Source organism: Balaenoptera acutorostrata, chromosome 1 (assembly GCF_949987535.1).
Source record: "Balaenoptera acutorostrata chromosome 1, mBalAcu1.1, whole genome shotgun sequence".
Lineage (NCBI taxonomy): Eukaryota > Metazoa > Chordata > Mammalia > Artiodactyla > Balaenopteridae > Balaenoptera > Balaenoptera acutorostrata.
In genome coordinates, this window is record NC_080064.1 from 46,495,797 (window position 1) to 46,516,164 (window position 20,368).

The 20,368-nt window shown below is 47.0% G+C and overlaps 1 protein-coding gene and 1 non-coding gene across 2 annotated transcripts in view; one reads left to right on the plus strand and one right to left on the minus strand.

Moving 5' to 3' along the window:
- Positions 1-20,368, minus strand: part of DHCR24 (24-dehydrocholesterol reductase) — a 34,858-nt gene that overhangs the window by 7,174 nt on the left and 7,316 nt on the right. The window contains exons 3-6 of the mRNA XM_007164392.2: positions 14,316-14,421; positions 13,499-13,617; positions 11,333-11,596; positions 6,191-6,334 (exon numbers count right to left, since the gene is read on the minus strand). Of these exons, the coding sequence (XP_007164454.1) occupies positions 6,191-6,334; positions 11,333-11,596; positions 13,499-13,617; positions 14,316-14,421 (633 nt within the window). The remainder of the gene's footprint in view (positions 1-6,190; positions 6,335-11,332; positions 11,597-13,498; positions 13,618-14,315; positions 14,422-20,368) is intronic.
- Positions 14,925-15,051, plus strand: LOC114236586 (small nucleolar RNA SNORA8). The gene has a single exon (XR_003622504.1). It is a non-coding gene; the product is annotated as a small nucleolar RNA SNORA8 (small nucleolar RNA).

The window sequence follows — 20,368 nt, forward strand, 5'->3', positions numbered from 1 at the left end:
TCTAATAAGAGAGTATGGCGGGAGTGGCGAGGCGACAAGCCTGGGTCATGGAAGGCACTGAGGACCCCTCCTTGGTCTCTCTCTTGGATCCCCTGCTCTGGGGGAAGCCAGCTGCCCTGTTGTGAGGACACTTGAGCAGCCCAGGTGGCAAGGAACGGAGGCCTCTTGTCAACAGCCATGTGAGGGACCCTTTCAGGAAGCAGATTCTCCAGCCCTACTAGAGCCACCAGCAGACCAGCCTGGCCGACACCTTGACTGCAGCCCTGAGCCAGAAACACCCACACCATCGCTCTCCAATCCCTGAGCCTCGCAACTGTGAGATAACAGAGAGCAGTTGTTTTAATCCTCACAATTTGGGGTTAATTCATTATGCAGCAATAGATAACCAATACACTCTATCCCTTACTAAGTTGTGTTACTTTGGATAACCTAAACCAGCGTCTTCATCTGTAAAGTGGAAACAGCACTAGGACCTACCCTCACAGGGTTGTTAGGAAGATGGAGAGAGAATGCATGAAAAGTGTTTGGCCTAAGAACTAACATGTAAGGAGTGATTCATATTAATTGCTGCTGTTATCATTCTGATGTGCTCTCATGTACTTTGCTGGCCCCTCTTTCCTTTCCTTTCTCTTAAATATCCCTGCTCTTGACAAAACCACACCTCCCACATCCTTCACACTGCTCTTGGCAGGGATAAAGAGGGACTCGGGGGTCTTCTGCCTTTGGCAAAACTTTCCACCAAACGCTCTGGGCCTGGACACTGCTCAAAGGAGGACTAACAGGGATGGGGGAAGCCCAGAGCTCCCCGGGCCTTGATGAAGCCTCTGCTGCCCACTCCTCCAGCCCTTACCACTGCCCCATCACATTCTGCCTGAGAGACCTAGCCCATGATTAGAAGTGACCCAACACCTCCTCCTAGGAGACCACCAGGTGTAATTCCTTCATGCCTGACATCTCTATTTATCTCAGTCATGGTGGACTTTTGGGTGCCTCCCACTAGCACCCTTGATGGGCTACAGCGATGCAATGTCTTTTAATCTGACCCCACTGGCCACTGTCCCCCCATCTGCCAAACCCCTCCCCTGTGCTCTCTCATGGTCTAAACGGCAGCAAACCCCCTCCATCCTCAAGCTCTTCTCTCGACCGTCGTGTCCTCTCCTTGCTCTTAGCTGGAACCTGGCTGGCTCTTGCAGCCCTCCGAGGTGGTATCATTTTCTCTCCAAGACCCTCTGGGGTAGACGGAGATGAGGTGGGCTCCTCATTACTGCTTCTAGGTCTCTGCCCCTCCCATTCCCTGAAAACCCTCAGCGACTTTGCAGCCACCTGCCCATCATCTCCACCCCCATCATCTCCCTCGTTCCTGGATCACTGCCACCTTCTTCAACAGTCATCTTATCACTGATGTGATTTTATATCCACCTCTATGATCTTTCCCACGCCCCAGCCTCCTCTCTGTCCTCCAGCGATCTTACCTTCCACCTGGCCTCTGCCCTGACTCTCATGTCACACTCTAGAGCAGGGGATGACAAACTATAGCCCGTGGGAATCGGTCTGCAAGCGGATCCAGCAGGTGGCCAAATCTGGCCCCCTGCCTGTGTTTATACATAGTATCACTGGAGCACAGTCATGCACGTTTGTTTGTGCACTGCCTGTGGCTGCTTTTGTGCTACAAGGGCAGGGCTGAGCAGCTGCGACAGGACGTATGACCCGCAGAGCCTAAAGCTTTTGCTATTTGGCCCTTTAAGAAAGTTTGCTGACCTCTCGATGTTGTCCTATTGTCTGTATTCATTGCCTCTGTTGACTTGGGAAAAAAAAAAAGCACGTCCGAGCTGTGAGTTGAGTTTATTCAGTGTCTCACTGACTATAGCCTGGGAGACTCGCTCTCAAACAGCTCTGAGAAACCGTTCCGAAGAGGTAAAGGCCAGATCAGTATGTATGTGATTTTGGCGAAGTGTACATGAAATCAAGCACAGGTCTCGATCGAAGGTTGTTGCTAGTTATGAGGAACAGCCGTCTTATTAACGGCTTTGGTACTTTTCTAAGTATGGGAAGATCCAAGAATTTGGGTTCATAAAATTTTCTCCTCAAAATATCTACCTATCTGAAGGCTGTCTTTATCTGCCAGTTTTCCCATAGCACAGAGTGCCTCATTAGTGATCTTTGCCCTGAATTCCTTTCAGGGGGTGTTGAAGGTCAGCGACCGCAAGGCCTAATGACTTCATTCCTGCAGAACGGGATGGTAGGCAACATACTTCATTTGGCATCTCCATAGTTTCAATTCCAAGCGTTCGCCCTCTGACCACCACTAACTCTCTTTCCTGCTGCTCATGCCCTCCAGTGCTCTGACGTCAATTCTTCACCCCAAGGGGCACCCAGGCCACCATATCAGTCCCTTCAGCCCCGCACATCCTCACTGCCCCCCGCTCAGCTGGCTCGGATTTCATCCTGATCATGTCCTGGCTTTTCCAACCCCGCCCCACTTGTCATACTCATCTGCAAAACCTCAACTGTGGTTAAATCTAACTTTCTCCCTATTCTGTACCCCGTCCACAGAGCTGAATGTGTGAAAATCCACAACCACCAGGGCTAGTCTCACTGTAAACTCATGGTCATGAATCTTTGGGAGGCCCAGTGTTGCCCAGCAATCCTATGACATTTCCCCAGTTAATTCATTCCCACTCTCCAAGGGACAATTTCCCATCTCCTCTCTCCTCAGTCCTTCAACAACCCCCACCCCCTCATCTTGGCTAAAATCCTTGCTTCCTATTTCACTGAGAAAATAGAAGGACTCCCACACCCTCCCACCACCAAATGGTCCTCCTGTTTGTAGCAACTGTTCCATTAACACTTCCTCCCTCCCGTCCAGTGGGTGAATCTCCACGCTCTCACCTAAAGGCAACCTCTCCACCTGAGCACAGGATCCATCCATCCTCAAGGTTCACCCTGCGAGCACACCCTCTCCCCTGCACTGCCAGCACGTCAACATGCGGTAACCTCTCCCCTCTTGAAAGTCACACATGGACTTCCCTGGCGGTCCAGTGGTTAACACTCTGCACTTCCATTGCAGGGGGCACAGGTTTGATCCCTGGTTGGGGAACTAAGATCCCATCTGCCATGCGGCGCGGCCAAAAAAAAAAAAATCAAAATAAAAAATAAAACAGTGACACAAAGTATTTCCTCTCGATCCTACATCCCCCTCTGGCTCCCACCCTACTCTTCTGCTTTCCCTTATACTGAGCCTTCTCAGATTTCCATTTTCACTGCCTCCACTTCCCTGTCTCTCTTTTCTCTCAAACCCAAGTCAGGCTTTCAGCCCCATGGCTCAAGGTCATCAGTGACCTTTTCACAACTAAGACCAGGGGTCGATGCTTTGTCGTCATCTCACTCAGGGGCATTTGACACGGCTGTTCATCTTCCTTCTTGACATGCTGTCCCCAAGTAGCTTCTGGGATGCCAGTCCTCCTGGGTTCCTCCTCCCCTCTGACTGACGGCGTCTTCTCCTCTCCTGGCTGGTTCCTCCTCCCTCAACTTGCAGGGCTTGGCTCTGGGACTTCTCTTCTCTAACCTCCCTCACTCATCTAGTCCCACGGTGTTAATTAACATTTCTCTGCTGATGACACCCATAGTGATATGGATTTCTTCGCCCTCTGCCCTGAAGATCTGACATATGTGCCAGCTGCCCACTCAACGTCCCACCTGGATGTCTGAAAAGCATCTCACGCTGACATGTCCCAAACCAAACTTCTGATTTTCCTTCCCAGACCCCTCCCCCATGTTGTCCATAGCAGTCAATGGCACCTCGGGTCACCCGGTTGCTTGGGTCCCTAACCTTGGAATCACACCCAAGGGCAATCTGTGGGAAATCCTGTTGGTTGATTCAACCTTCACAGCACCTCTCAGATCTGAGACCCCTTTCCTCCTCCACCGCTACCACCCTGGACGGCAGAATCTTCTTTCTTCCGCTCTCCCACTCTTGCCACCTCCACCCCATCCACTCTCCACCTAGCTGTCAAAATTATCCTTTTAAAACAAACATCAGGTCATGTCACTTTTCTGCACAAAGCCCTCCACTGGCTTCCTTACCACACAAGGTAAAATATGAAGTCCTCCCCTGACCTACAAGGATCCACATGATCTAGGCTACAGCTGCTGTTTGACCGTATTCTCCACCATGGGTCTAGCTCAAGGGCCTTCTTGCTGTTTTCAGAAACACGCAGCCTTGCTGTGACAACTTGCACCTTGCTGTGATTCAAAAGAATGGAGTTGGACCCCCACCTCACACAATACACAAAACTTAACTTAAAATGGATCAAGAACCTAAATATAAAAGCTAAAACCATAAAGCTTTTAGAAGATAACACAGGAAGAAATCTTCATGACTTTGGATTTAGCAATGGATTCTTAGATACGACACTAAAAGCACGAGTGACAAAAGAAAAAATAGATCAACTGGACTTCATCAAAACCAAAAACTTTTGTGAATCAAAAGACATTATCGGGACTGCCCTGGCGGTCTAGTGGTTAAGACTTTGCCTTCCAATACAGGGGGTGCGGGTTCCATCCCGGGTCGGGGAGTAAGATCCCACATGCCTCATGGTCAAAAAACCAAAACAGAAGCAATATTGTAACAAATTCAATAAAGACTTTAAAAATGCTCCACATCAAAAAAAATCTAAAAAAAAAAAAGACATTATCAAGGAAGTGAAAGACAACCTACAGAATGAGAGGAAATATTTGCAAATCATGTACTTGATAAGGGTCTAATATCCAGAATATATATAGAACTCTTACAACTCAACAACGAAGATCAATAACCCAATTAAAATTGGGCAAAGGATCTGAACAGATACTTCTCCAAGAAATATACAAATGGCCAACAGGCACATGGAAGGATACTCAACATCGTTAGTCATTAGGAAAATGCAAATCAAAATCACAGTGAGATTCCACTTCTTACCCACTAGGATAGCTATAGCAAAAACCCAGAAAACAACAAGTGCTGGTGGGAATGTAGAGAAATTGGAACCTACACATGCTGCTGCTGAGAATGTAAAATGGCTCAGCCACCATGGAAAACGTTTGGCAGTTCCTCAGTAGGTTATACACAGAATCATCACACGACCCAGCAGTTCCACTCCTAGGCATGTATCCTCCAAAACTGAAAACTAGTACTCAAACAAATTCTAGTACATGAATGTTTGCAGCAGCATTGTTCACAATGCCAGTAGGTGGAAACAACTCAAATGTCCACCAGCAGATGAGTGGAAAAACAATCTGTGGTCCAACCATACAATGGAGTATTATTCAGCCACAAAAAGGAATGATGTACTGATACATGCTACAGCGTGGATGAACCTTGAAAACAGGCTTAGTGAAAGAAGCCAGGCACAAAAGGCCACATGTTGTATGATTCCATTTATATAAAATGTCTAGAATAGGTAGTAAATCCACAGAGACAGAATGCAGACTGATGGTTGCCAGAGTCTGGGGAAAGGGAATGGGGAGTAACTGCTTAATGGGTATAGGATTTCCTTTTAGGGCGATGAAAATATTTTGAAACTAGATATAGTAGACACACAACATCATGAATGCACCAAATACCACTGAATTGTATACTTTAAAATGGTTAATTTTATGTTTTCACTTCAATTAAATAAAAGAAATAAAAAGCTACCCACCCAGCCCATGTGAGGACCTGTGCTCTGGCTCTTCCTCTGCCTGGCGTGTCCTATGTTCAGGTCCCGCTCACAAGGCATCTCCTGAGAGGCCTTCCCTGACCGCTTATTTAAAATGTCACTGCTCCCCATCGCTCATCACACAACAGCAAATTCTTGCTCACACGTCAAGGCCACGCTTGACAGCTACCTCCAGCCCTGGGCAGGACCAGCCACTTCCTCTTCTCAGGCCGCAGTCTGTCTGCTTGGCTAGGATACAGCTCCTCAAGGACAGAACAGGTCTGTGTTCCCCAAAGCACTGGGCCCCGCGCCCCGCCTTCTGGCACAGGCAGGTGTGTGGGGAGAGCCCGCTGCTTTAAGGGAAGGTGGCTGCTCCTGAAGGAGGCACTGTGCTGCTGGGTAAGAGGCTGTTCTGGTCCCTAGCACAAAGCCACTCTTTTCCCCCAAGGGAGGGGAAACCATCCTGGTTGCCAGCCCGGCCAGGAGCCAGGACTACCAGGAAATCCTAGCCTCACCTGGAGCTCCCAGAAGATGCTGCGCGTGTGGCGGTGGTAGTAGTGTCTCAAGGGGATGTACTCCAGGCCCTCGCGGTTTGTCTTCAGGTAGTTCTCCACGTGCTTGAAGAACCACGGCTTGTAGTAGTTGCCAATGCTATTCAGCTGCAATGACAGAGGGCACTGTGTCAGGCCACAGACAAGCCCCAATGCCATCGGGGCGTAACAGTGATACCCAGCTTCTGTTCGGCACTCCTGGCCTCTCCAGAGCTCTTTCATGTCTATTATTGCCTTGGAGGCTCTTGAAAGCCGGGTGAGGTTAATAAGCACAGCCGGCAATCTCTAGCAGAGAGAGCAGGAGCTCACAGAGGTTAAGTGGTGAGCCCAGGGCCCAAGAGCAAACTCCTGACAGTCTCGAGAGCTCAGCCTGCTACTCCTTCTCGGTGAGAGAACTGAAGTGCCGACGTCTGTCGCCGTCGGCCACGGTGCAGTGCTCCAAACAGGTGTGCTCCTCCCCACCTCCCTCCCACGAGGCCAGTGTCGGCACGAACACTGAGCGCGGGTCACCCTCCCCACGGGGTCCCACAGCCGACAGCACCAACTGACCACGGTGCTTTCCCTGCTGCCCTGGACCAAGCTCCACATCCTCTGGCCACAGCGCTCCCCCCAGGCAGCCCCCATCAGCGGAGGAAGCTCACAGTAAAGCCACAGTCTTCCCTGGCACTGGGCCCCGTGGTCTCCAAGCCTAAATCATGTATTTAGCTGGTGTCTTCTTCAGCCCTAAATGGTTCAGGACTCTACCTACTGTGTGCCCCGCGATGACTTAGCTTCTCTGAGCCTCAGCTTCCTCACCCATGAAAGGAACTGTGGGCCGATGCTTTTGGAGACAGGCAGGGCAGCAACCCGAAAGGGTCATGGGCTTCAGGTTGGGCGGCTGAGGCCAGACCCTGGCCCAGTCACCCACTAGCTGTGTGACCTGGCGCAGGACACTCTGAGCTTGTTTCTTCACATGTAAGATGGCAATAAAAATAAATACTTTGTGGGAGATCTTTGTGCCTATTAGAAATTACATACACACACACTGCAGACACTCGGGCCCATGTCATACCAGCTTCTTTGGGGTGGGAGAGACACCCGAGTTTTATGGGGCAGGTGAGATCACACCCACCCAGTGGAGGTCACGTAGGAGAGGTAGAATGTTGCCAGGGGACCATCCGGGAGGGAAAGACAGGAGCAGAGGCAAGAAGCAAGCAAGCCCAGGGTGGCTGGAGAATAATCACAGCACGGGCTAAGTGCCCACACTCCAGGGAGGCAGCACCAGTACCCGACGTATTCACTCTTTGCCCCCTCCATGACTTTGCATACATTCATTACCTCTTCCATGACCTCGCATACATTCCTTCTTTATCTCCTCCACGACCCTGCACAGCAGGGCTGTCCCTGTTTCACTAACCAGGAGAAAGAATCATCAAGGTTGAAGGGACCACCCGAGGTCACAAGGCTCGCAAGAGACAAGGCAAGGACTCAAGCACATTCCATGTTGCAAAAGAAGGCCAAGGCGGATGGCAGAGAACCTTGAATGGTGGGTTCTGGAATGTGGGCATTATAAAAAAAAAAAAAACAACTATTAATTTTTTTTCCTGATTCTAAAAGCAACGTACGCCCCTTGTGAAAACTTGAGACACTGCAGTAATGTGTAACCTGAGAGATGCCCCTGCAGTCTCACCCTCCAGAGGGAACTACTAAAAACTGATGTGTATTCATTAGGTTTTATTTTCACACACACACAGATTTATATAAATGGGACTGCCGTGTGCCTACTGTTTACTGATTTGCTGTCTCCACTTTTACTAGGCCGATCCTGGCAGGTTACTTAGCCTCTCTGAGCCTCATTTTCAGTACAGGTAAAATGGTTAGAGAGACTAAAAGAGATAATGCAAAAAGTGCCAGGCACAGGGCCTGCCCACAGCAGGGGCACAATGTTCAGTTCCCGGCCCTCTCACTGCCCCCAGCCCCTCGGCAGCCCCCTCTACCCTGGAGCCAGGCAACCTCTGCCCTCCACCTCTGGCAGCCAACACTTGCAGCCCATCTGGGGGTCACCACTGTGTGCAGGCCACTCTGCAGTGGGGAAACCAGGCCACGAAGTACCAGGAAACGGGCTAAGGAGCCTGCTTGTCCAAGGCAGTTAGAGTGTGGATAGTGTGGGGCAGGGCAGAAGTCACCACAGGCTGGCCTCCACCTGCGGATGCAAAGGGGAGTCAGACCCCACAGGAAGAGAGCAACTTGCTCTAGCCCCAGGTGGACCTGGTCACACACCAGCAGTCACCAGCTGCGTGATGAACCCGAGACTCGGGGTACCTGGATACAGGCACTCCTGGTGTTCGTGGACTCGTCGGGAACTCTTTGTGCCCGAGAAGCCTGGGACGTGATAAAGAACCTGGATGGCACGCCGTGGCAGCCAAGAGGCGGCAGGAGTTGCAGTTCCAGCCCAAGCACTTAGATAACAAGCCACTTGCTCTCTCTGGGCTCCCCTGTAAAACGGGGGTGGCTGCCTTCTCCCAGTGGACAGTGCCTGGGCACGCAGGGACGAACTCCTGAGCAGCCTGCCGAACAGGCATGTTTGGGAGAAACGCTCCTCCGATGAAACACGCGCATGCCTCTGGCACCCACCACTCTCCCCCGGCCCCAGGCCCCGTTCTCATCCGGCATCATGGGAACACTTTGCAAAAGTCTGTGGCCCGAGGCCCGGGGCCCCTCTGCCACTGATAACCAGGCAAGCCTCTGGGGAAAACCTTGGTCTTCCTGGGAAATAAGGGAACTGGTCAGAGTGTTCAAACAATTTAAAAGCTGTACAATCCCTTTTGCCCAACTGCAACCTTAGGTGGCATCTAATACATCAAAGAGATGACTTTCAGTACAAAGTGGGTGGTGATACCCCTTGGTCCCCGCCCTTAGCTTATCACCACTGGCAGCTTCCAGAGGAACATCTCAGACAAGGTGGAAAACCTCTGGACGAGACCTCCTTGCCAGGTGACTAGGTTCAGAGTGACACACTGCCTGGGCTTTGGCCCGACATGAGCTCAGGCAGAGCCAGGGCCCGGGGACACCAGAACATTTGGGCTCAGTGTCTGAAGTCCCACTCCTGCTCCAGGATCCTCATCCTCCAGTGCTCACTAGTGTCCCATAAAGAATGGTGCTCTGGGCTTCCCTGGTGGCGCAGTGGTTGAGAATCTGCCTGCTAATGCAGGGGACACGGGTTCGAGCCCTGGTCTGGGAAGATCCCACATGCCGCAGAGCAACTAGGCCTGTGAGCCACAACCACTGAGCCTGCGCGTCTGGAGCCTGTACTCCGCAACAAGAGAGGCCACAATAGCGAGAGGCCCGCGCACCGCGATGAAGAGTGGCCCCCGCTTGCCGCAACTAGAGAAAGCCCTCGCACAGAAATGAAGACCCAACACAGACAAAAATAAATAAATAAATAAATTAATTTTAAAAAAAAGAATGGTGCTCCATCAAAGTTTGCAGATGATGCCAAATTCTAGAAGCTGGTACGGCGGGGAACAAATACCCAACCAGGAGTCAGAGACCCAAACTTAAATCTGCCTCATGCTTGCTGTGGGTCCTCAGAGGAGCCTCTTTCCCCTTCTGGGCCTCTGTTCCTTATTTGGAGAGGGAATTGTATCAGATGATTTTTGAGTCCTTTTTGATTTTAAAATGCTTTAAGTATATAGGGATAGATCAAGAGCCTTTAAAGTGCCTATCCTTTGTTGTACTAATTCTACTTGAAGGTATTATTCAAATTATAGACAAAAGATGTCCACTGCTACATTAATTAAAATAATGAAAAACTGGATGCAACTTTAATTTCCAACTATGGGGCAGTGGTTTAGTAGATGATAGGGCATTTGCTCACCGCAATGTTTCTGCTGTTGTTAAATATGAAGGCAATGTAACGACATGCAGAAATGCTTATCGCACTAAACCAGAAACTACAAATTTGAACTGGTGTTCACAGCTGAAGACAAACCGAAACACTGTGCAAAGAGATGGTAACCTTGAAAGTACCTGAGAACTGCAAAATAAAACGAGCTACTATTTTTAACCCTATCAGATTGGCAAAAATGAAAGAGTGATGCTATCCAGCACTGGCAAGAACGTGGGGGAAAGGTATTCTCACACACCACTGCGTCGCTGGAAGTGGACAGAAGCACACATTTCTGGCAGGTCACTGGTCATATCTATCAATATTTAATATGTTCAAACCCCTACGTCAGGAATTCCTTTTTTTGGACTCAATCCTACAGAAATGCACGTACAAGAGGCCAAGGATAGATGCAAGAGAATCTTCAATGCAATCTTATTTGTAAGAGCAAAACATTTTAAGCAAAATAAATGCTCATCAGGAAGCAATGAGTTAGGCTAATTACAGGCAACAACAGAAAGCATGGGATAAAACGAGGGCACGGGCATGTACACACGCGCACATGGGCATGCACAGGCACAGGCCTTGAAGAGTGCAGTGTTACAAGTGGTTACCCTGGGAGCATGCTTGGGTGAAGAGATGCACTTTAACTTTTTCTTTATATATTTCAACACTGTTATACTACTTTTGTAAAAGCTTTAAAAAAATCTGTGCATCGAAAAGAGAGGAAATAAATCTATCAAACACATTAGCAAGAGCTGGATTGGGTCATATTTATAGGTGGAGTCTTTTCTTTTCTTTTACTTCTGTACACTTTCCAAGTCTCTCATAATAAGCACAAATCCTTTCTCAATGGAGAAAGCATGGCTATTATAAATTACACAGTGTACGCTGAAGGGGTGTGAATCTGGATTCTAAGGCATCAAATCAATTACTCAAATCTTGGCTTTGTCATCTTGTGGAAGTTTACATGGCCTCTTGGAGCCTTGGTTTCTTCATCTATAAAATGGGGTTACTGTGAGGATCAAAGATTACGCCTATCAAGAGACACACACATACCTGGCAGATAGTAGGGGCAGAGTAAATGGATACTTTGGTCACAGCCTAAGACGGCCGACTATAGATCCTGCTGCCCAGGTGGGCTGACCCAGGTCGCAGCCTCAAAGAGGGTGGCTGCCAGGGTCAGGGTGGGGAATCAGGCTCCATCCCAGCCCATCCAGGCCCTCCTCCTCCGGGCCTACCTTGCCAGGCTCTGCCTCATCCGTCATGACCCCCGTCATGATTACGGCCTCCTCCAGGGAGTAGAGCAGCCCTTCCACGAAGTGGTTCTCCTGCCGCTGGGACTCACGGGTGAACTTGTCACAGATGGCCTCCAGGCCGCACACCGGCTCAAACCGCAGCTTGATGTACTTCTTGGCGGGGATGATGCGGATTTCGGCGGCCACCAGGAAGCCCAGGGTCCCGCAGGACCAGGGCACAGCGTAGAACAGGTCTGAGTTTTCCAACTGTGAGGCGGAGTGGACACATGCTGAATGTTTGACCCTCAAACCCCGTGCTGCAGCGAGTCATCAGCGGGGCGCAGAGGACCCAGGGCCTGGGCTAAATCCCTGTCCTGGCACTATCTGTGTCAACCTGAACAGGGACCTCGCAACTGCACTTTCTGGGCCTCAGTCCTCCCCATGCAGCTTCAGCATGACATTTGACCTTACACTGCCCTCTGGATCAGGGATGCTTAGGGAGAGTGCATCCTCTCTCCTCTACCTGGGCACAGCCCCTGGACCACAGGCTACCCAGGAAGAGGCCAGGACCAGCTCTGCCCAGAGTCCTAAAATGAGGGACCAAGGGCCAGGGGGCCCAGGCCAGGCTAGAGAGAGATGAACCCTTAATGAGGGTCAAGGTAGCCAGGGGACATTAAAATGGGCCATTACTGAAACTTACAAAGCCTTTCCCATTCCATTAGCTGTGAACTCCCCCCTCCCCCACCCACAGTCCAGGGAGAGCATTAGCATTCCTGCTTGAATGGGTAAGGAGAGTGAGGCTCCAAGAGGTGACAATGGCTCACCCAAGGCTTCCCCCCAAGTCAGTGCAGCGATGTAGGCCTCAGGCAAGGCTGCCTGACACCTGATCCAGCGATCCTCCTTCTAACCTCATGATTTTCTTGTTTTGGTATTTGTCTTGGAGACAAACAACTTTTCATCTGGCCATTCTAAGGCAGCTTCTTTGATTCTAATAAAGTTCCTTGTGAAGAAGTCTAGCCTTGTCCAGGCTTTACGGAGAGGACAGCCCCGCGTGGTCTCTGCTCACGCTGAACGCCCTTGGTTCTGGTGTGGTGGGTGCAGCGAGGTGGTGGGGTGAGGGCCGTGCTGGAGCAGGGGAGCTCTGCAGCAGGCTGGCAGAAGTCTCTGGAACAGCAGACGTGGGCCACCCGATGCCCATCTGGGCCACCGCCTGATCACACTGTCAGCTCACAGCAGTAATAACCAGGTGTCCGCTGCACACCCGGCTTTGTGCTAGGAGCTTGACATACGGCATCTACTTTCTCCTCCTGACAACGCACTTGCCAGATGAGGAAACTGGACCTCAGAGAAGGGAAGTAATTCATGAATGCCTGTCTCCTTTCTCTGCTCATAATAAACAGGTTAGAAGGCAGGGCCCAGAGAGCGTTTCAGGAAACGTGCTGAACTGGTGTGAATCCTGAAAGAGGTCTATCTTGTCCAGACCAGAGCTCTCAAGCCTGGAGTCCTGCCCTGGACTCTGTGAGGCCAACAACTCTGGTGGCTCTCAGGAACATTCACTTCTAAAGGATCACACTGTTCCTCCCATCCCAGGGGCTCCTTAGATATGCTCAGAGAGATCCGAGTTTATCTAAAGTTTCAATCCTGTCCTGCTCCTTAACTGTCTGCATCCTACTTTGGGCCGTGGAATTGCCTTTTATTTCTCCAAAACAGCCCCTCTTATTACTGTTGGTTACGCCTCACCACTGGCATAGAATGTTGATGCTTGGGCCTGACTTCAAGACAGTATAGTGACATGAATTGCTAAGGGCATTGACTTGGGAGCCCGATAAGCTGGGTTTGAATCCCAGCCGTGTGGGATTTACTAGCTGTGTGATCTTGGGCAAGTTTATTAACCTCTCTGTGCTTTAGTTTCCTATCTGTAAAATGTGTCTAATAATAGTACCAACCTCATAAAGTTGTTTAACGATTAAATGCCTTAATATACATGAGGCAGCGTTTACAACAGTATCTGAGCACATATGAGGGGCTACATAAATCTGTTATTATTATGGATACAGACCCAGACTGGACAGGTGTATTTGAAACGAAGCACCCCCAGGGGAGCCGCCTCCCAGGGGTCCTTAATGCCCAGAGCAGGCTGGTGGGGGCATCCCCCACCTCTGAACTCACCGGTGTGCAGTGCACAAAGCTGCCATCGGCCAGGACCAGCTCGTAGGCAGTGCAGATGTGCTGGAATAGGCCATACTTGTGGGATGAAGACTCGATGCCAGTGCCCATGATCAATCCCCCTGCAGAGACATGTGCATTAGCCAGGCAGAGCTGGAAGGGGGTCAGGGAGAGCTGGGAAAAGGACACCTTGCTGGAGCTGGGGAAACTCACAGCATGAAGGAGGCATGACAGGGCTGGCAGATCTTAGGGGAGATTTCCCATCTCTGTGGATGGAGAGAGCAGGAGAGAGAAGGAGGGCCTAAGATGTGGGCGTGAGGGCTTGCTTAGAGGTGGAAGACGGGTGGGAGACCCCATCAAGGGCGCTTGCACAATCACCTCTGGCCAGACCCAACCTAGAAACCTGTGCACATTCATTTCAACAGGGACATTGATGAAAGGAGGGTTGGTTGGGTGGGGGAAGCCGTGTCCCTTGGGAACAGTTAAAGGACCTGAAAGTGTTTCCCCTGGAGAAGAAAAGGCTCTGGAACCTTGAATCCTATGGAAGGAGAGACTAGACTTATTCTGTGTGTTCCAAGGGGCAGAACTGGAACAATGGCTGCAAATCACAGGGAAGCAGGTTCCAACCAGCGACTGAAAAGTGCATTCTGATAACGTAAGCTGTTCAGACATGGACTGACAGGCAGTGAGTGCTCTGTCTTTGGTGCTGGACGAGCAGAGACAGGGTGACATCCGTCACAGATGGGACAGTGGTGACTCCTGAACCTGATGGAAGGTGGGCCGAGGTTCCTCAGCTCTGACGCTAGGACTGAGTTCTCACCCACTGTGAGGTCATCCAACTCGGGCAACACAGGCAGAGTCCAGCCAATGGAGGTCAGCAGGGCAGTCACCTGACCCATGGTCACCAAGGGCTCCACGCGGACAATCTGTTGACACAGAAGAGAGACCCTGGGTCACAAGGAGGCTGCCAGGCCTAATGGGGGCTTCTGTCTGCAGAAGGTGTTATCCCAGACCTTCCCAAACAATCAACATGGGGATTCCTATATGGGCTTTACAGCCTCTTTCCAGAGCATTCCACCACCTTTAGTTACAGTGAATGGGGTTTCTGGTGCTGGGTTAGATTGTGTTTAATCTTGTTCTTTCAAATACCTTTATACTTAATACTTAGTTTATTTTTCTTCTAGAAGAAGAAACACTCATTTATTTGGAAGAAACAGTATATACAAAGAAGACAAAAAGCATTAATCCTAGTTCTTCCAAGTTATCAATGTTAATACTGGAGTATATCTCCTTTCAGTCTTTTCCCATGCATATCTATATTGCTATTTTTATGTTTTAATACAACACACACAGACACACATGCAAATACAAACACACATAACACAGACTTTTTAAAAAAAATTTAATGCTATACTGTGACACGATCCCTTGTCATTAAATGCTCCTGGAAAACATGATTTTTGTTCAAAGGACAGGGCAATATTAATTCAGTATCTGGCATCATTGGTTTTCTTGGCTTTGTGCATGTTACACCTGGTATTTCTACCGATACAGTATTCCTATAGTTTCTCATACTGTTCAGTTTGACATAATCTTCAATAGGAACTAATGCTTCTCCTTTTCTAGGTTGTGTAAAATTCAGAACCAGGAAGATTCATCCCCTCTGACCCTAAACACGGTCCTAAAGTAAACTGCTTGGGGAAATTGGATCCCAAAGATTACAGGTGGGGAATTTTGTAGTGTGTCCATATTCCATTGTAGATCAAAGAAGCCCAACTAAAAGAATTGTGGACTGACTGACAAGACAACTGTGTATTGAGTAAAAATTATTTTTGAAAGGGCTATCTTGAAGATTATGACCCAAACATTGGAGGAACTAAGGTGACCGGCAGTAGAAGGAAATCCTTAAAAATTTATTGACTTAAATAATTTTGCCTACGTTACACATAATAAAAAAAAAAAAGTTTACACTTAAAAAAAAACCATGATTTTTAATGGACACACGAATACACCATCAGGAGGACTTCTGCTTTCAGTCAAGATGGAGCGAAAAGAACCAGTTTAACCTGCTGCCTGGAGAAAAAAAAGGACAAAATATATGAAACAGGAGTTTTCAACACAGTAAACATCAGGCAGCGAAGTTAATGATTGCTGACAGCAAACAAACAGGGTGAGCTCTATGAATGCCCCAGCTAACTGCCTGGAGCTAGGCGGTGCAGGAAGGGAGAGCCCAGTGGACTCTGAGTCGAGGGCCCTAGAAGACCAAGGTGAATAGAGTCTGCAGGACAGAGTACTGGAGAGGAGAGAACTGCAGAGAGAAAACTCTGAAGTACTGCAAAGAGTGCCCGTTGAGTATTCAACTGAGTACTGATTGGTGCAAACACAGGACGAAACTACCAGAGGCTGAGGCCAGGGGAAGAGCCTGGCAGGTAACAGTGCCAGGGGCTCACACAGGGCAGGAAATAGTATCTGTTCCCACAAGCCAGACTGGAAAACTTCATGACTCCCAGGGCACTGGGTAGAGTACTCAGAATATTATTGCCTGAGCAGCGGGGAATAATTGCCCCTAGATTACATGCTGCTCCAGCCCCACCTGAAAAATCAATACAAAACAGGATCAAACTGTTTCTCAGTAACTCGGCTCTATCTTAGAACGAAGCTCACTAAGGTTTACAGGGATACAAAAGTATCCAGCACCCCACACAAGGTAAAATTCATGATGCCTAGAATCCAATCAAAGTTCACCAGGCATGCAAAGAGGCAGGAAGATTCAACCCGTAATGAGGAGAATAATCAATCAATCTGTTTTGATAAAACAGACCCAGAATTGACACAGATATTAAAATCAGCAAACAAGGACATTAAAATAATTATTAATACTGTATTCTCTATGTTCAGAAAGTTAAGTACAGACATTTAAAAGGCAGTAAAAGGATCCAAATCAAACTTCTAGAAATGAAAACCACAATGTTAGAGATGAAAAATACACTGGTTGGAACTGACAGCAAATTAGACACTGCAGAAGAAGAGTGATGAATTTAAATACACAGCAACAGAAACTATCCAAGATGAAACACACAGAGGAAAAAAACCTTTAATGAACAGCATATCAGTGAGCTGAGCTGTGGAACTACTTCAAGTGGCCCAACATATGTGTAATAGCAGTCCTCAAAGGAGAGAGAGTAAGGGAAAGAAAAATATTTGAAGAAATAATGACCCCCAAAATTTCAAATTTGATGAAAAATTATGTAACTCCCGAGCACAAGAATTATGAAGAAAACTATACCACAGCACATTGTAATAATTGCTCAAAGCTAGTTATAAAGATAAGATCTTAAAAGCAGCCAGAGGAAAAAGATAAGTTACATACAGAGGAACAAAGATAAGGATGAGAGATTACTTGTTAGAAATAACGCAAGCAAGAAGACACTGGAGGGCTTCCCTGGTGACGCAGTGGTTGAGAATCTGCCTGGCAACGCAGGGGACACGGGTTCACGCCCTGGTCCGGGAAGATCCCACATGCCACAGAGCAACTAAGTCCGTGTGCCACAACTACTGAGCCTGTGTGCCACAACTACTGAAGCCCGCGCGCCTAGAGCCTGTGCTCTGCAACAAGAGAAGCCACCACAATGAGAAGCCCTGGCACTGCAACGAAGAGTAGCCCCTGCTCGCAACTAGAGAAAGCCCGCACGCAGCAACAAAGACTCAACGCAGCCAAAAATAAAATAAATAAATAAATAAATTTATTAAAAAAAAAAAAAGACGACACTGGAGCATCTTTAAAGTACTGAAGGAAAAAAACTGTCAACCTGGAGTTCCATGCCCACTGAAAATATCTTTCAAAAATGAAGGCAACCTCATACCCATTAGGATGGCTATTATTAAAAACAAAACAAAAACAGAAAATAACCAGTGTTGGTGAGGATTTGGAAAAATTAAAACCCTTGTGCACTGTTGGTGGGGATGTTAAAATGGTGCAGCCACTATGCAAAACAGTATGGCTGTTCCTCAAAAAATTCAAAATAGAACTACCATGTGATCCAGCAATTCCAATTCTGGGTATATACCCAAAATAACTGAAAGCAGCATCTTGAAATGCTATGTGTACACCCATGTTCATAGCAGCATTATTCACAATGGCTAAAACATAGAAGCAGCCCAAGTGTCCATGGATGAATGAGTGGATAAGCAAAATGTGGTATATACATACAATGGAATATTATTCAGCATTAAAAAGGAAGAAAATTCTGCAATATGCTACAGCATGGATGAATCTTGAAGACATTATGCTAAGTGAAATAAGCCAGTCACAAAAAGACAAATACTGTATGATTCCATTTACCTGAGTTACTTAGAGTGGTTAAAATCATAGAAACAGATAGTAGAATATGGTTGCCAGGGTCTAGGGGGAGGGAAGAATGGGGAGTTATTGTTTAATGGATATAGAGTTTCAGTTTTACAAGAAAAGAGTTATGGGGACGGGTGGTGGTGATGGATGAATGACAAGGTGCGTATATTTAATACCACTGAACTGCACACTTAAAAGTGGTTAAGATGGTAATTGTTACATGTATCTTACCACAACACAAGTTGGAAAAGAAATGAAGACAAAATAAATTATTTCAGACATACAACAGCTGAAAGATTCATCACCAGAAAAATCACCATATAAGAAATGTCAAAGGAGGTTCTTCAGGCAGAAGGAAAATGAAACAGATGGAAATACAAATCTACAAAATGGAATGAAGAAATGGTAACTATATGGGTAAGTATATAAGATTTTTCTTATTATTTAAATTTCTTTAAAAGATAACTATTAATAACAACAATAATGTAGTGTGGGGTTTATAACATATATAAAAGTAAAAGGATGACAGCAATAGCACAAAGGTGGAAAGAAGAGAAATGGAAGCATATTATTCTAAGATTCTTATACTGTATATGAAATGGGATACCATCACTTGAAGGTAGAGTGTGACAAGGAAAGTGTATACCATAAATCCTAAAACAACTGCTAAAATAACAAAACAAAGGCTTATAGCTAGTAAGTCAACAAAAGAGCTAAGACAGAATCATAAAAATTATTCAGTAATCCAAAAGCAGACAGAAAAAAAGAAAAAAGGAACAAAGAACAAATGAGACAAATAGAAAACAAAGAGTAAGGCAACAAATTTAAACCAAACTGTGTCAATAATAACATTAAATGTAAATGGTCTTAAAACTGAATTAAAAGGCAGAAATTGTCAGATTGGATAAAAAAGCAAGACCTAATTATATGCTGCCTATAAGAAACACTTTAACTAGAAAGATACAAACAGATTAAAAGGAAAATGATGGCAAAAGATACACCATGTCACCACTCAGTCAAAAAATGCTGGAGTGGCTTCATTAATATCAGACAAAGTAGATTTCTGGGCAGAGAATATAACTAGTAATAGAAAAGGTCATTTCACAGATACATGCACCCCTATGTTCATAGCAGCACTATTTACAATAGCCAAGACATAGAAACAACCTAAATATCCACTGACGATGAATGGATAAAGAAGATGTGGTATATATATACATTGCAATATTACTCAGCCATAAAAAAGAATGAAATAATGCCATTTGCAGCAACATGGATGGACCTAGAGATTATCATACTAAGCGAAGTAAGTCAGAGAGAGAAAGACAAATACCATATGATATCATTTATATGTGGAATCTAAACTATGACACAAATGAACATGTCTACTAAACAAACAGATTCACAAACATAAAGAACAGACTTGTGGGGCTTCCCTGGTGGCGCGGTGGTTGGGAGTCTGCCTGCTAGTGCAGGGGGGGCGGGTTCGAGCCCTGGTCTGGGAGGATCCCACGTGCCGTGGAGCAGCTGGGCCCGTGAGCCACGGCTGCTGAGCCTGCGCGTCTGGAGCCTGTGCTCCGCAACGGGAGAGGCCACGATGGTGAGAGGCCCGCACACCGCAATGAAGAGTGGCCTCCGCTTGCCGCAGTTAGAGAAAGCCCTCGCACAGAAACGAAGACCCAACACAGCCAAATAAATAAATAATAATTTAAAAAAAAAAAAAAAAGAACAGACTTGTGGTTGCCAAGGGGGAGGTGGGGTGGGGGAGGGAAAGATTGGGAGTTTGGGATTAGCAGATGCAAACTATTATACATAGGATGGATAAACAACAAGTCCTACTGTATAGCACAGGGAACTATAGTCAATATCCTGTGATAAACCATAATGGAAAAGAATATGAAAAAGAATACATATATGTATAACTGAATCACTTTGCTGTACAGCAGAAATTAACACAACATTGAAAATCAACTATACGTCAACAAAAAAAATGACACAAATGTACTTATCTACGAAACAGAAAGACTCACAGATATAGAGAACAGACTTGTGGTTGCCAAGGGGGTGGGCGGGGGGAATGGATGGGGAGTTTGGGATTAGCAGATGCAAACAATTATACTATATAGAATGGATAAACAGATTTGGGGATGGCTCTAAAACCGTGCTTAGGTGGAAATTTATAGCACTAAACAGCTATATTAAAAAAAAAAAAGAAAGGTCTAAGTCAATGGCCTCAGCTGTCACCTTAAAAAACTAGACAAAGAAGAGTAAAATTAAACCCAAAGTCAGCAAAAGAAAGAAATTAACAAAGATCAAAGTAGAAGTCAATGAAATAGAAAACAAACAAACAAAAAGAGAGAACAATCAATGAAACCAAAAGCTAGTTCTCTGAGATAGTAAAACTGATTAACCTCTAGCCAGACTGCTCAGGAAGAAAAGAAAGCAGACACAAAATGACCAGCATCACTATAGATTCTACAGATGTTCACAGGACAGTAAGGGAATATTATGAATAACTTTATGTC